This window comes from Ochotona curzoniae, unplaced genomic scaffold (genome assembly GCF_017591425.1).
Source record: "Ochotona curzoniae isolate NIBS_2020 unplaced genomic scaffold, NIBS_Ocur_1.0 contig_3437, whole genome shotgun sequence".
NCBI lineage: Eukaryota > Metazoa > Chordata > Mammalia > Lagomorpha > Ochotonidae > Ochotona > Ochotona curzoniae.
Window position 1 is genome coordinate 566,688 of NW_024465862.1, and position 12,723 is coordinate 579,410.

Consider the following 12,723-nt stretch of genomic DNA (forward strand, 5'->3'; position numbering starts at 1 on the left):
GGAAGTGGGGCCACCGGGATTAGAACCAGTGCCTATATGGGATCCTGGCTCTTGTGAGTCAAGGACTTTAGCTACTAGGCCACAGTGCTGGGCGCAGCAGCTTTCTTATTTTGCCTAAGGAGGAACCTGGGGCTTCAGGAGGGCAGCTGCCATGCCCAAGATTAGCCAGCAAGCAGGAGGCAGATGTTTCATGTGTGTTTTAGATCTGTAGGCTGTAAAGGGAAGCAAGGCAAATCCAATCAGAGACCCCACAAACCACGACTCGCATGGGGGAATGCAGTCGAGTGCCACGTCTGTCCCGCTTTCTCCTTGTACAGGCCCTTCTGACGAATAGAGGATAAGAACATGAAGGGGTTCACCTGGGTCATAGCCCCCATCTTGACCTCCCTGGGCTACCTGCTGGTTCTGTTGGTCTCCATCTTTCCCTTCTGGGTGCAGCTCACGGATGTGGAATCTCAGGAAGTGTTTTTCAGTGGCCTGTTTGAGAACTGTTTCCATATCAGGTGCTGGAAGCCTCGACCCTTATCCAGTAAGGAGGGTTGGGGATGGGAAATGGGCAGAAGGGAGATGGGGCCAGGGTGGGGTGACATAGCAGTGCAATGATTTCATAAGCCCACAAGAGCTTTAGAAGAGAGTAGGGTTAATAATGTCAGGTTGGCAACCCTCTCCACACTCCCCTCCAAGTTGGGGAGTGGATATGTTTGGAACAAGTTCCTGCTTCAATCCTGTAGCTGATACAGCTTGCAGGGCTGCTGTGCAACAGCATGGACCATAGGCCAGATTCCTTGACCACACACTTGTCCATGTGTAGGTGGCAGCCACACAGAGAAGGTCCTCAGGCCTTGGGATCACATCCCAAGGATGTGAGGCTGCGTCTGGCCTCTTCTGCACACTAGCAGCACTTCCCTTTTGGGCAGTTGAGGCCCTGGGGCGGGGGGACTGTCCAGGAGGGAGCCGACAGCAAATGAAACACCCAGTGTTCTCTGTCTGAAACAGGCTGTGACCTTTTCCTGTGGAGTGTTAGCGTCAGAAGCTCTCCTCAGTGTTTCAAGTTAAAATTTTAAGGATGGGAGCTGTGGGACTGAAGAGACCTTGGGAAGGGTCCAGGGCAGCTTTCTTTTTAAGTATTTGAAAGGCAAAACTCCCACTGCTCTAGAGCCATTATTTTAACATTTATTTTATTTTGAAAGGCAAAGCTACAGAGAGAGACAGAGAGAGACAGACAGACTGCCATAGGGGAGCGAGGGAGGGAGAGCCGGACTGGGAGAAGGAAGGAAGGGAGGGAGAGAGAGATAGAGAGGGAGAGAACAAGAATGAATCTTCCATTTGCTGGTTCATTGAAGCCAGAAGCCTAGAGCTTCTGGAACTCCCACTAGGGTGGAGGGGTCCAGCACTTGGACCATTTTCCACTGCTTTACTAGTCATATTAGCAGGGCGCTAGATCACAAATGGAGGACTCAAACTGATGCCCATAAGGGATGCTGGCTGTACATGTGGTGGCTTTACTTGCTAAGCCACTGTGCTAGCCCCAAGAAGCACTGTTTTAACCACAGACCCAGAAACAGATGCTGGAATGTTTGGGTCTTCAGAGATTCCTCTGTGTATTTGCCTTACTTTTAGATGTCCATCTCTGCATGCACAGAGGGGAATGCAAATGGATTTTAACATGAGTTTGAATCATGCCAACAGTAGGAGATTAAATCACTCTATTCCCAGGCTTTGGCTCTGCTGTTCTGATTTGATTCACTGCCCCTGTTAGTCAGGAAAATTAAACAGGGTCAAAGGAGTTCCCAACTTGGAATATTTTGATCCCACAAAGTTTTGATTTTCCATGGGCATCTTATTTCAAATAGAGGCACGACTTCTCCCTTTGCACGCATGACAAGTTTTATAACGTCAGTTTGCTTTTGTTGTCTATGAAGACCACTGTTTTCTCCAGATGGGACGATCATGTGGTTTCATGTCTGACATTGTCAATTGCACATTTCTTTCCATATCCTTCCTTGCCTTTAGGATCAAAGTGGTGAGGCCAGAGCATTCTTAGGGCCAGTTGACAGGATAACAGCTTTGCTCCCAGGGCCATGATTTGGGAACTGAGGGTGGTAGAGGCTCTGGGGATCATCCCTCAACACCTGTCCAGGCTTCATGGGGCTTTGGCCTTTGTGAGTCAGTGTCCCCAGCTCCATCCAGTCCTCTTTCCCCCACTGCAGTTTACATCCTGCTTGGCCGCGTCTTCCTGCTCTCCGCGGTAGTCTTGGCTTTCCTCACCACCTTCATCATGGTGTCTTTTGCATCTGAGCTCTTCCCGAAGACCCGGAAGCACAATTTCGTGTCAGCCTTCATCAGCTTCCTCACAGGTGTGGACAGCCTGGCAGTCCCTGTCCTTTGCTAGGATCGGGGGTGGGGAGCATGGGCAGATGCAGAGGAAGTAGGGTGGTTGGTCTCTGACTGTGTAGATTCCGCCCTCTATGGCTTTCTGTGTGAAGTAACCCATTCCTTGTTTATAGATGACTAGCCCTGACCCTGTTGACTTGGGAGCCATAAGTGTGGGAGGGCTATTCTGTTGACTGTCATAGGCTCTGGCATAGAATTATAAATAAATATATGTATGTTTGTCCCATGGGGCTCCTGGACCAGGGCAGGATGTAGAAAATACACAGTGGGAAGATGAGGTTAGATTTCAGCCAGAGTGTTGCACCCACCCAGAGGGCCCAGTGTGAAGTGAGCCCAGGGCACAGCCACTGAGGATCCCAGGAAAGGACTTTCTGATGACGGGGGCCCCTGCAAGCTGAGGCTTGGTGTTGGGAAATGAGTTGGGAAGGAGGCAGAGACAGTGAAGGGAGTTGGGGGGTGTGTTGCTGGTTTAGAGAGGGCAGGAGGTGCAGGCAGGGTAAAGGAGCCTCAGGCTGGGCTGCTTGGGTTCTGTCTGATTGGAGAAAGGATGGATGAAGTCGAGAGTGTGGGAGGAGAGTGAGGGGGCCTCCCTGTGATTCTGCAGGGGCCTGTGCCTTCCTGGCCTTGTTGCTGCATGCGCTGGAGATCCGCAATCTGATGATGAAGCCCAGCCCCCTACGCTTCTCCGTGCAGTGGCCTTACTACGTCCTGGGCTTCGGCGTCCTTCTGTTCCTAGTGGCTGGTGAGTGTGCCTCTCTGCACTGCATTTGGGAGACTGTCTTGTGAGGTCCTCTCTTTTGATTACCCGGAGCTGCCCTCTTCCACATGGCACCCATCAGTTACACATTAGTGTTGCATAACTGAAGCAGAATGGAAAATTGAGTTCCCCAATCACACTAGGCACATTTTACAGTTTCCATAACCACGTATGTTAAGTGGCTACCATTTGGAACCTTCAGGTGGAGAAACTTCTTTTTTGAAGATTTATTTATTTTACTTAAACGTTAGATACAGAGTGAGGGAGGAAGAGAGAGAGAGCGAGCTTGTCCATCTGCTGGAGCACTCTCCAAGTGGTTGCTATAGCTGGAACTGAGCTGATCTAAAGCCAGGAGCTTCTTCTGGATTTCTCATGCAAGTGCACGGTCCCAAGGCCTTGGGCCATCTTCCACTGCTTTCCCAGGCCACAAGCAGGGAGCTGGCTGCAAAGTCGAACAGTTGGTGCCCATATGGGATCCCGGGTGGATGAAAGGTGAGGGTTTAGGCACTAGGCTGTTGAGCTGGGCCCTTGGATAGTCTTTATCATATTAAGGAAGTTATCTAATCCCAGTGCGCAAAGAGTTAACCATGAATAGATGCTAAATTTAATTGGATGATTTTTCTTTTTGTACAGTTTGATATAGTTTGTTTTGCTCCTTTAATCTGTTAATGTGGTCAAATTATTTCCAGTTTTGTTTTTGCATTTCTGAAACAAACTGAGCTTGTCCATTATAAGTATATTTTTTGTTATTAACCTTTGCCCTCAAAATTTTCTACTGGGACTGATCTTTAAGTTTTTTTTCTTGTACTTTCCTTGTCTGATTTTGATATAGTTTTGCAGGCCTCATTAAATGAGCTAGGAGAGTTGTCTCTGATCTCTGTGTTTAGAATTTTTTTCTTCAACAAGTGTTCTTCAGTGAAAGAATTTTCGGTTGTGACTGTTACATGACTCTAAGAATTTAATTTTATTCTTGAGGAAGTTTCACGATGGCGGAAGGGTAAGGACACGTTTAAATGGACGGAGAAACATTTAATCAGGAAGAGGCAGAGAGGACATGTTTCAGGAAATAGGAAAGGACAGAACAACAGCAGAGGGGTACCTGGAGACTGACAGACACAGGAAAGCAGCGGGCACAGCAGTGTGGTGTTGCAGTGACTGATATTCCAGCACGGTGATCTGAACTCCACCAGCAGCTGGAAATCCACCAGCAACCAGGTGGGAAGGGACTTTCACTGGGAGCTTGGGAGGTGAATCCAGACAAAGAACTGTCCGTCCTGCTGGTCCGTTTGATTTGACCAGGGGCAGAGACAGAGCAGCAGAGCTCAGATGGGCAGTGTGAGAACAGGGTGGATTTCATAACCCAGTCAGCCCCCTAGAGCTGAGTTGGGCGCCATTTTGCATAAGGAGGAAAGGGCAAGTAAAAGGACCGAGCATGCTCTGAGCTGGGAGTGAGCTAATTTCTACTCGGTGAACTGCAGCAACATGGCATTCTACAGGTTCTACCCAAGACAGGTCTGGGTAGCCCTCGGATCTGATGGCCACAGATCAAGGACTCTAGTAGTGGCATGTCAGGCGCCATTTTTGTGCACTGTGGCAATAGCTTTGGGACTGCAGGGGACAACAGTGAATTGCGCATGTACTGAGCTTGTGAGAACTCGCTGAAGTCCTGCAGGAAAATAATACTGACTGTGGCATCCTACCGGTCAAAACAGGTCCATGTGGCACCCAGACCTAACGTCCAACAGGTTCCAACAAGATCAGCGCCACCAACAACTTAACTAGACAGGACACCTGGTGTCTCTCTAATCCTGGGACCTGTTTCAATTAGAAGTGGGAGAAAGGTTGCAGAGACAACAGTGCAGACTCAGCACGGTATCACAGGAGTGGTGAGACTGGTGAACCAAGAGCTGGGGCTGTGGAGACCATGGTGGAAATCTGACATAAGAACCCAGACATGGAACTCACTGGAGGTTGTGGCACAAGTGGCGGCAAGCAAAAAGTTGTGTACCAACTGCAATAAGTAAAACTGAACTGTAGACCTGTGGGTGACACAGCTTAGAAACCTGCTCCAAGAAGAAGACTCTGCTAACCAGAAGTACAATGACCAAGAGCAAAAGAAGAGACAAAAGCACAATGAACATTACTGAAAACTCCCCTGCAAAGGAGCAAAACCCTTTGCCAACCTCAGAGTTAACTGAGGAAGACATTGAGAAAATGGGGGACACAGAATCCATAAGACTCATTTTAAAGATTCTGATTAAAAATGAGAAGCTCATGCAAGAGTTCAAAGAATTTAAGGACGCAATAAAATAAATCAAGGCTGGTATATTAGAAATTAAGAACACAGTAGAGCAAATTACAAGTACAGTGGAGAGTCTGCAAAATAGAATGAAGCAAGCAGAAGAAAAAATCTCAGAATTGGCAGATATCTCCTGTCACCAGGGGGAAGCAAACAAAAAGCTGGAAGCAGAGCTGGATCAGGTCAAAAAAAGTATTCAAGAATTGAAAGACACTATTAAGAGGCCTAATATAAGAGTTATGGGAGTCCCAGAAGGTGCAGAAAGAGAAGCTGAGTTTGCAAATGTGTTTAATGAAATAATCAAGGAAAATTTCCCTAATCTGGAGAAAGAATTGGGAAACAAGATCCAGGAGGGGCACAGAACTCCCAACAGGCTTGATCAAAAGCAATCTTTGGCCCCAGGCGGCGTGGCCTAGCAGCTAAAGCCCTCGCCTTGAATGCGCCAGGATCCCATTTGGACACTGGTTCTAATCCCGGCTGCTCTACTTCCCATCCAGCTCCCTTGTGGCCTGGGAAAGCAGTTGAGAACGGCCTAAAGCTTTGGGACCCTGCACCTGCGTGGGAGACCCAGAAGAAGTTCCTGGATCCTGGCTTCAGTTCAGCGCAGCACTGGCCATTGCACTCACTTGGGGAGTGAATCATCGGATGGAAGATCTTCCTCTCTGTCTCTGGTTCCTCTCTGTATATCTGAGTTTTCAATAAATATATAAATCTTTTAAAAATAAAGCGATATTCACTATGACATATGATAATCAAGCTCTTCAATTGAACATAAGGAAAAGATTCTTAAATGTGCACATAAAAAAAAAAATCAATTGACGTATAAAGGAATGCCAATTAAGCTCACAGGAGAATCTCTCAGAGGAAAGTCAGCAGGCAAAAAGAGAATGGAGTGACATATTCCAGATTCTAAAAGAAAAAAATTGTCGGCCTAGGATAACATACCCCGCATAGCTTTGTTTTATCTTTGAAAATGAAATAAAATTCTTCCACAGTAAAGAAAAGCTAAAAGAATTTGCCTCTTCCAAACCTGCCCTACAAATGATACTTCAAGATGTTCTCTTGACAGAGAGGAGGAATAGCACCCACCAAAACCAAGGCAAACGGGAAGAACATCCCAGTAAAATGACAACAGAAGACTAAACCAATCAACAACCCATTCCTAAAATGACAGGACCAAAGTACCACCCATGTATATTTAACTCTGAATGTAAATGATTTAAGCTCAATCAAACATCATAGATTAGTAGACTGGATTAAAAAAGAAATTTAATTTTATTCCTAAGTCATTTTTGATAGATGGTATAATTAAATATATACATTTAAGATTTTTAAATTTACTCTGTGTACTCCTGTGGTCTGTGAAGGTGACATCACAGAAAGATTATTAAGCCCAAGAAACCAACCTTTAATTTGGATTTCACTCACTCTATGGAAGATGAAATTTTTGATTCTGGAAATTTTGAACAGTTTCTCTGGGAGAAGGTTAAAGTTAGTGGAAAAACTGGGAATCCCGCAAATGCATCCAGAAAGAGATTTTAACTTTATTGGCTGATTGAAAATTGTGTTTTTTTTTTTTTTAAATACTGGTTCTTTTTTTTTTTTTTGTAAAGATTTATTTTTTAATTTTTATTGGAAAGGCAGATATACAGAGAGGAGAGACAGAGAGGAAGATCTTCCGAGCGCAACGGCCGATGCTATGCCAGTCCAAAGCCAGGAGCCTCTTGTGGGGCCACCGGGATTAGAACCGGCACCCATATGGGATCCCGGGCGTGCAAGGCGAGGACCTTAACCACTGTGCCACTGCGCCGGGCCCGACTGATTAAAAATTGTGTGCTTTTTAAAATGTATAGTTACATTTAAAATTTTTTTTAAAGACCTATACAAACTTTTTTGGCACCCGTTTTTTAAAGAGAAATTTTAAAAAAAGATTTATTTATTTATTTTTATTGGAAAGGTAGATTTACAAAGAGGAGGAAAGATAGAGAGGAAGAGCTTCCATCTGTTGATTCGCTCCCCAAGTGACCGCAACGGCCGGTGCTATGCTAATCCGAAGCCAGGATCCAGGAACTTCTTCTGGGTCTCCCATGTGGCTGCAGGATCCCAAAGCTTTGGGCCATTCTTGACTGCTTTCCCAGGCCACAAGCAGGGAGCTGGATGGGAATCAGGGCCACTGGGATTAGAACCAGTGCCCATATGGGATCCTGGCTCTTGTAAATTGAGGACCTTAGGCACTAGACTACCGCAGCAGGCCCACCCATTTTTTGTGCTTGTGAAGTTTATCACTTTTTGGCCATTTAAGAGAATCGGCCATTGTTTCTTTTGTGAGAAATATTTATTTCTTTAACTTGAAAGAGTTACAGAGAGCGGGGCGGGGGGCAGGGACAGAGTTTCTCCATGCTTGGGTTCACTCTCCAATGGCCGCAATGGCCAGACCTGAGCTGATCTGAAGCCAGGAGCTAGGAGCTTTTTCTGGATCTCCCACAGGTGCAGAGTTGAAGGCTTTGGGCCGTCCTCTGCTGCTTTCCAGTCCACAAGCAGGAAGCTGGATGGGAAGTGGAGCAGCTGGGACAGAAACTGGCACCCAGATAGGCTCCTGATGCATGTAAGATAAGGATTTACCTGTTGAGCCATCACGCCGCGCCTGTCCTTTTATTCTTAATAGACTCAAGGAAATTCATATTTTTACAATCTCCTTTTTAAAAAGTACTTATTTTAATTGGAAAGGCAGATTTACAGAGAGGAGGAGATAGAGATTTTCCATCTACCTTTTTACTCTCCAAATGACTGCAACAGCTGTAGCTGAGTCATTCTAAAGCCAGGGACCAGCAGCTTCTTCCAGATGATCCATGTGTGTGCAGGGGCTCCTGGCCTGGGCCATCCTCCACCACCCTCCCAGGTCATTGGATAGGAAATGGAGTAGCCGGGATGTGAACTGGAGACCAGATGGGATGCCACTGCTTGCAAGTGGAGGGTTGCCAACTGAGCCGTCATGCTAGGGCCAATCTGTGTCTTTTAGGTTTAACTGCATGCAGGTCTGAACCTATTTCCTGCTGTTTCTGTAGGCTCTTGCCTGTGGTGTCTTGTTTCTATATGTTCTGTTTCTGCTTCACGATGAATTCATTTTCCTTGGAATTGTATTTGAGGAAAAGCTTCAAGACCTGAACGTGAAGTGTCTCCTCCGCAAAGGATTTGCATTTGTTTCTGTGCCGCTCTGGGGTTTTTATCAGTCAGTCCAGATCACAAACAAATGCATAGGTATGTGAATTTAGTTGCAGACCCACATAGCAGCAAGCCTGCAGTGACACAATATGTCACTGCAGGCGACTGAGGATGTCCCAGCTTCATAAAGTCTATTCCTATTCCATTTCCCAGCTTGCACAGGCCCTGGGGATTTCCTCTGTGATTGGACACCCTTAAAGAGCCAATAGAAACTCGGGTCACTGAGTACATGTCTTTCAAAGGCGAAGGCTGATTCCTGTTTTCCTTTTGGTTTTGGAGCCTAAGTATGCTTCATTTTGATGCCAGCTGATTCGCTTTTACAGAAATCTTTTGCTGGAATTTTTGTCTGTGGGAAGAGTCTGTTATCATGCTCAAAATATTTTATTTTAGCCTTAATGAAGTGCTTATTATTCACCTGTGGTACCTAGATTTGTTCTTTTGAATATCTATGTCTTTTTCCTCTTTTATTTTCCTAAAGGTCTTGGGTCAAGCATCAAAAGGTCAGGGCTTTGCATTGGAAGCCCTTTCTGTAAGCCTAGTGTTTCTCATCTATGAAATAATTGCTGTTTGTATTCCTTACCTTGCGATACCCCGTTTTTCCATTGTCTCTCAAATGTTTTTTCTATGGGAGAATGGAGGAGGGTGGGCCCAGAACCAGAGGGGGCTGCACTGGAGGAGGGTGCTGCTGACCTCCAGGGCAGGGAGCCTGACCCTCTCTGACCTGATCGGACCTTTTGCTCTTAATTCAGGTGCCATCTGCCTCTCTCAAGAAACAGCCTGCACCAGCTGCCACTTGTTGCCCATTTCCCGGCGTGCGGAGGACCAGGGGATCCCACAACAGAAGAAGCTGGAGAGTTTGGGAGGAGAGCTGAGCTCAATACAGAAGGAGTCACTGGTGCAGGAAGAAACAGTTATCTAGTTCAGGATGTTTTCTCTGCCATTCCTGCAGCGGATGATGTGCACAAGCAGGTGTACGGGGTCTCCCTTCTCTGCTGCCCTCAAGTGTCACATCAACCCTCCCCCTGCTCAGACACACAGACACTTGATATTACTCATAGTTGAAATTTGTTAAAAGTTCTTTGAATTTTTCTAAGTGTGTCTTTTTTAATTATAAATTTAACTTTCTACAATGATTACATGGTGAATCAGGGTGGGAAAGATTGAGGTTTAGAAAATTAGTGTACTCATTGCTTCCAAATTTGCTATTTCTTTCTTTTTTTTTTTTTTTAAGATTTATTTATTTATTGGAAAGTCAGATACAGAGAGGAGGAGAGACAGAGAGGAAGATCTTCCGTCCGATGATTCACTCCCCAAGTGAGCGCAACGGCCAGTGCTGCGCCGAACTGAAGCCAGGATCCAGGAACTTCTTCTGGGTCTCTCACATAGGTGCAGGGTCCTAAAGCTTTGGGCTGTCCTCGACTGCTTTCCTGGGCCACAAGGGAGCTGGATGGGAAGTAGAGCTGCCGGGATTAGAACCAGTGCCCATATGGGATCCTGGCACGTTCAAGGCGAGGACTTTAGCTGCTAGGCCATGCCACCGGACCCCAAATTTGCTATTTCTTCTTGTTGTTTCTGGGGGAAGGAGAGAGACAAAACCACTCATGACTTTTCACACGTCCCAGTACCGAGGGATGAGGAACTGCCACCTCTTATCAACCCGCAGCCTCAGTGTGCATATATTCCAAAGATTCTGTCCAAGTGGTTTGGATAGTTCTAAAATGCTGCCATTTTCACTGATGCACGAGTGATGTCACCCTCCCAGTGTCCATTCGCTCCGTTCACTGAGATTTTTTGCTGCCGTTGTTTGTTTGGGGTAGTTGTCCAGTTAGTTCTGTTCTGCTATGGCACCAAATGAGCTGCCACATTCTCCTTTTCCAGCAGGCCCGTGTCCACTGCTCCACCTTTTTCATTAGGTAGGACAGTACTTGCAGGCGAGTCTAAGGACCCAGGCCAGGCAGGTGTCCCAAGCATTGCTGGATCCTCCACCCCTGGGGCTCACGAGCCTGACACCCACCTAGTAGGCGACCCCAGGACCTGGGCCAGGAGACCTAAACTCTGCTGGATTCCCCATCCCTGGGGCTCACAAACCCCACACCCACCTAGTAGGCAGCCCCTGGGTGTCTTTTGTTTAGATAGGCATTTTCAACTGAAGAAGAGCTACTCTGTTAATCCATGCCTCAAGGGCAATGTTGGGGGTGGGGAAGGAGGGGGAAAATGTTGTAAGATGATCACAAGAATTGGGATTATGAAAGATAAAAACTGTACAGAATATAAACTTCACAGAATGTGTTGGAATCAGTGACATTAGAAAGAAAGTCTGGGGTGGGTCTCAGGACGGGGCGTCTCATGCCTGGATCCCGGACAGCCGCCATGTGCTGAGCTGTCCCCGGGCCTGCTGGTTCCGGGGGCCGCTTCCTTCGGGGTGAGTAGACCGAGGGGGAGGCCTCCGGGACTGGGCAGGCCCGGCACCCACCCACCGCCCTCATGGGGCGGTGAATGGGATTTGGGAGGGGCGCGACCTTGGGCCTGGGTTATTTAAACCTCCAGCGCCTCCTGGCAGCTGGTGGGTCTCAGGACGGGGCGTCTCATGCCTGGATCCCGGACAGCCGCCATGTGCTGAGCTGTCCCCGGGCGGCCAGTGCGCCATTTGGTGCCAAGCTCTGCCTGCTGGCCGCCCGGCCGGGGAGCTCTGGGGATTTGGTTCTTTGAGTTGCTCCAGTTTGAACCCATTGTGCTTCTTGGACCTGAAACAGGCAGTAACTCTTCCTTAGCAAAACTTTAAATCACTAATAATTCTGAGTACCAAATACCAGTCATGCAGAAGCTAGGGCTTGGGGCCTGTCTTGCAAAAGTAGCTCCAACAGTTGGCTAATGTGTCAACTGGTAATGGAACAGAGTAGATTAGGCACGACTGAACAAACCTTAGCCCACAAGTAAAACTAGAAACCAGGAGGGAGCAGAGGTCTTGCCGAGCTAGGTTCTTGTACCTGCTGGTCTGTGGGATCCAGGGACGCTAAGCCACAGTGTCTAAGGCAGAGGTCGGGACAGGTGAGGAGCTGTGCCAAGCTGAGTCAGAGCATCCATTGGCAGGCAAGTGATCTATGGCTGGGAACAGACCCGGTTGGGGAGCAAAGGGGACAACCCTAGCTGGGCTGAGGTTCCCACCAAGAGGCACATGGCCTGGAAGGGGAGCTGCGTTCTGATCTGGAAACAGTTGTAGTCTCCCTTGGCACAAGTGTGGACTGGGATTGGATGCACCGAACCGGGCCAGACCCCGACTCCCCCTGGTGTTCTGGAGGACCAGGGCAGATGTGGGATGGACCAGGCAGGGTCTCAAACCCCTACTGAGCCATGTGTGAGCCAAATGTGGGTGTAGACAAACCATGGCTGGGCTGGAACATCCAACAGCAAGAACCAGATTGGGTGGAAGGCCAGACAGGAAAAGCCACAGTTCCTGTTATTACAGGAGGTGGACTGAGTAGGGTTGGCTCATGGACCCACTGGTAAGCGTGAAACCTGGCATTGGGAGAGGTTCTGATGGAGGAGCCTGGGCAACTCCTCTGGCAGGACACAGACCAGGCAGGTAAACGCAAGAAACATGATAGGAAACAGCCCAGAAAAGGCCATGGAAAGCTACCCACTGGCATACAATTGGCTGATGTGGGGGCAAGACCAGGCTGAATCTGTCCACATTATCCACTGGCAAATCCAGGCACCAGTGTGGGTCGACCTAGGGTTGGTCGCAACAAAGACTAGTGCACATTATGGAATGCCAAGGTGAGGTTGCCTGTACCGGAAGGGACCGCAGCGCCCTACCAGCCTGAGAACAAGAAAGGAAGTGGGCAGAGCCGGCAGGGGAATAAGGGAGGGTTCCTTTGCAGGACAGCTACTTCCGCAGGAGAGCATGGGCTGGGATGGGGGCAGACCAGACTAGGCAGAGCTACCACACCTGTGCGCCTCATGCGGACCAGATCAGGGAAAAGCCGGGCTGGGCGGATTATTCCTACTGGTGCAAGCAAAATTAAAGTGGGCAAGGGGTGTTTGGGCTTAG

At 47.9% G+C, this 12,723-nt stretch overlaps 1 protein-coding gene across 1 annotated transcript; it reads left to right on the forward strand.

The window, feature by feature from the left end:
• Positions 1-320: 320 nt before the first annotated feature.
• On the forward strand, positions 321-9,760 carry TMEM225B (transmembrane protein 225B). Its single transcript, XM_040980414.1, has 4 exons — positions 321-529; positions 2,211-2,357; positions 2,999-3,136; positions 9,422-9,760. The coding sequence occupies exons 1-4, from the start codon at positions 346-348 to the stop codon at positions 9,589-9,591; spliced, it is 639 nt and encodes a 212-aa protein (XP_040836348.1). The 5' UTR covers positions 321-345; the 3' UTR covers positions 9,592-9,760.
• Positions 9,761-12,723: the final 2,963 nt, after the last annotated feature.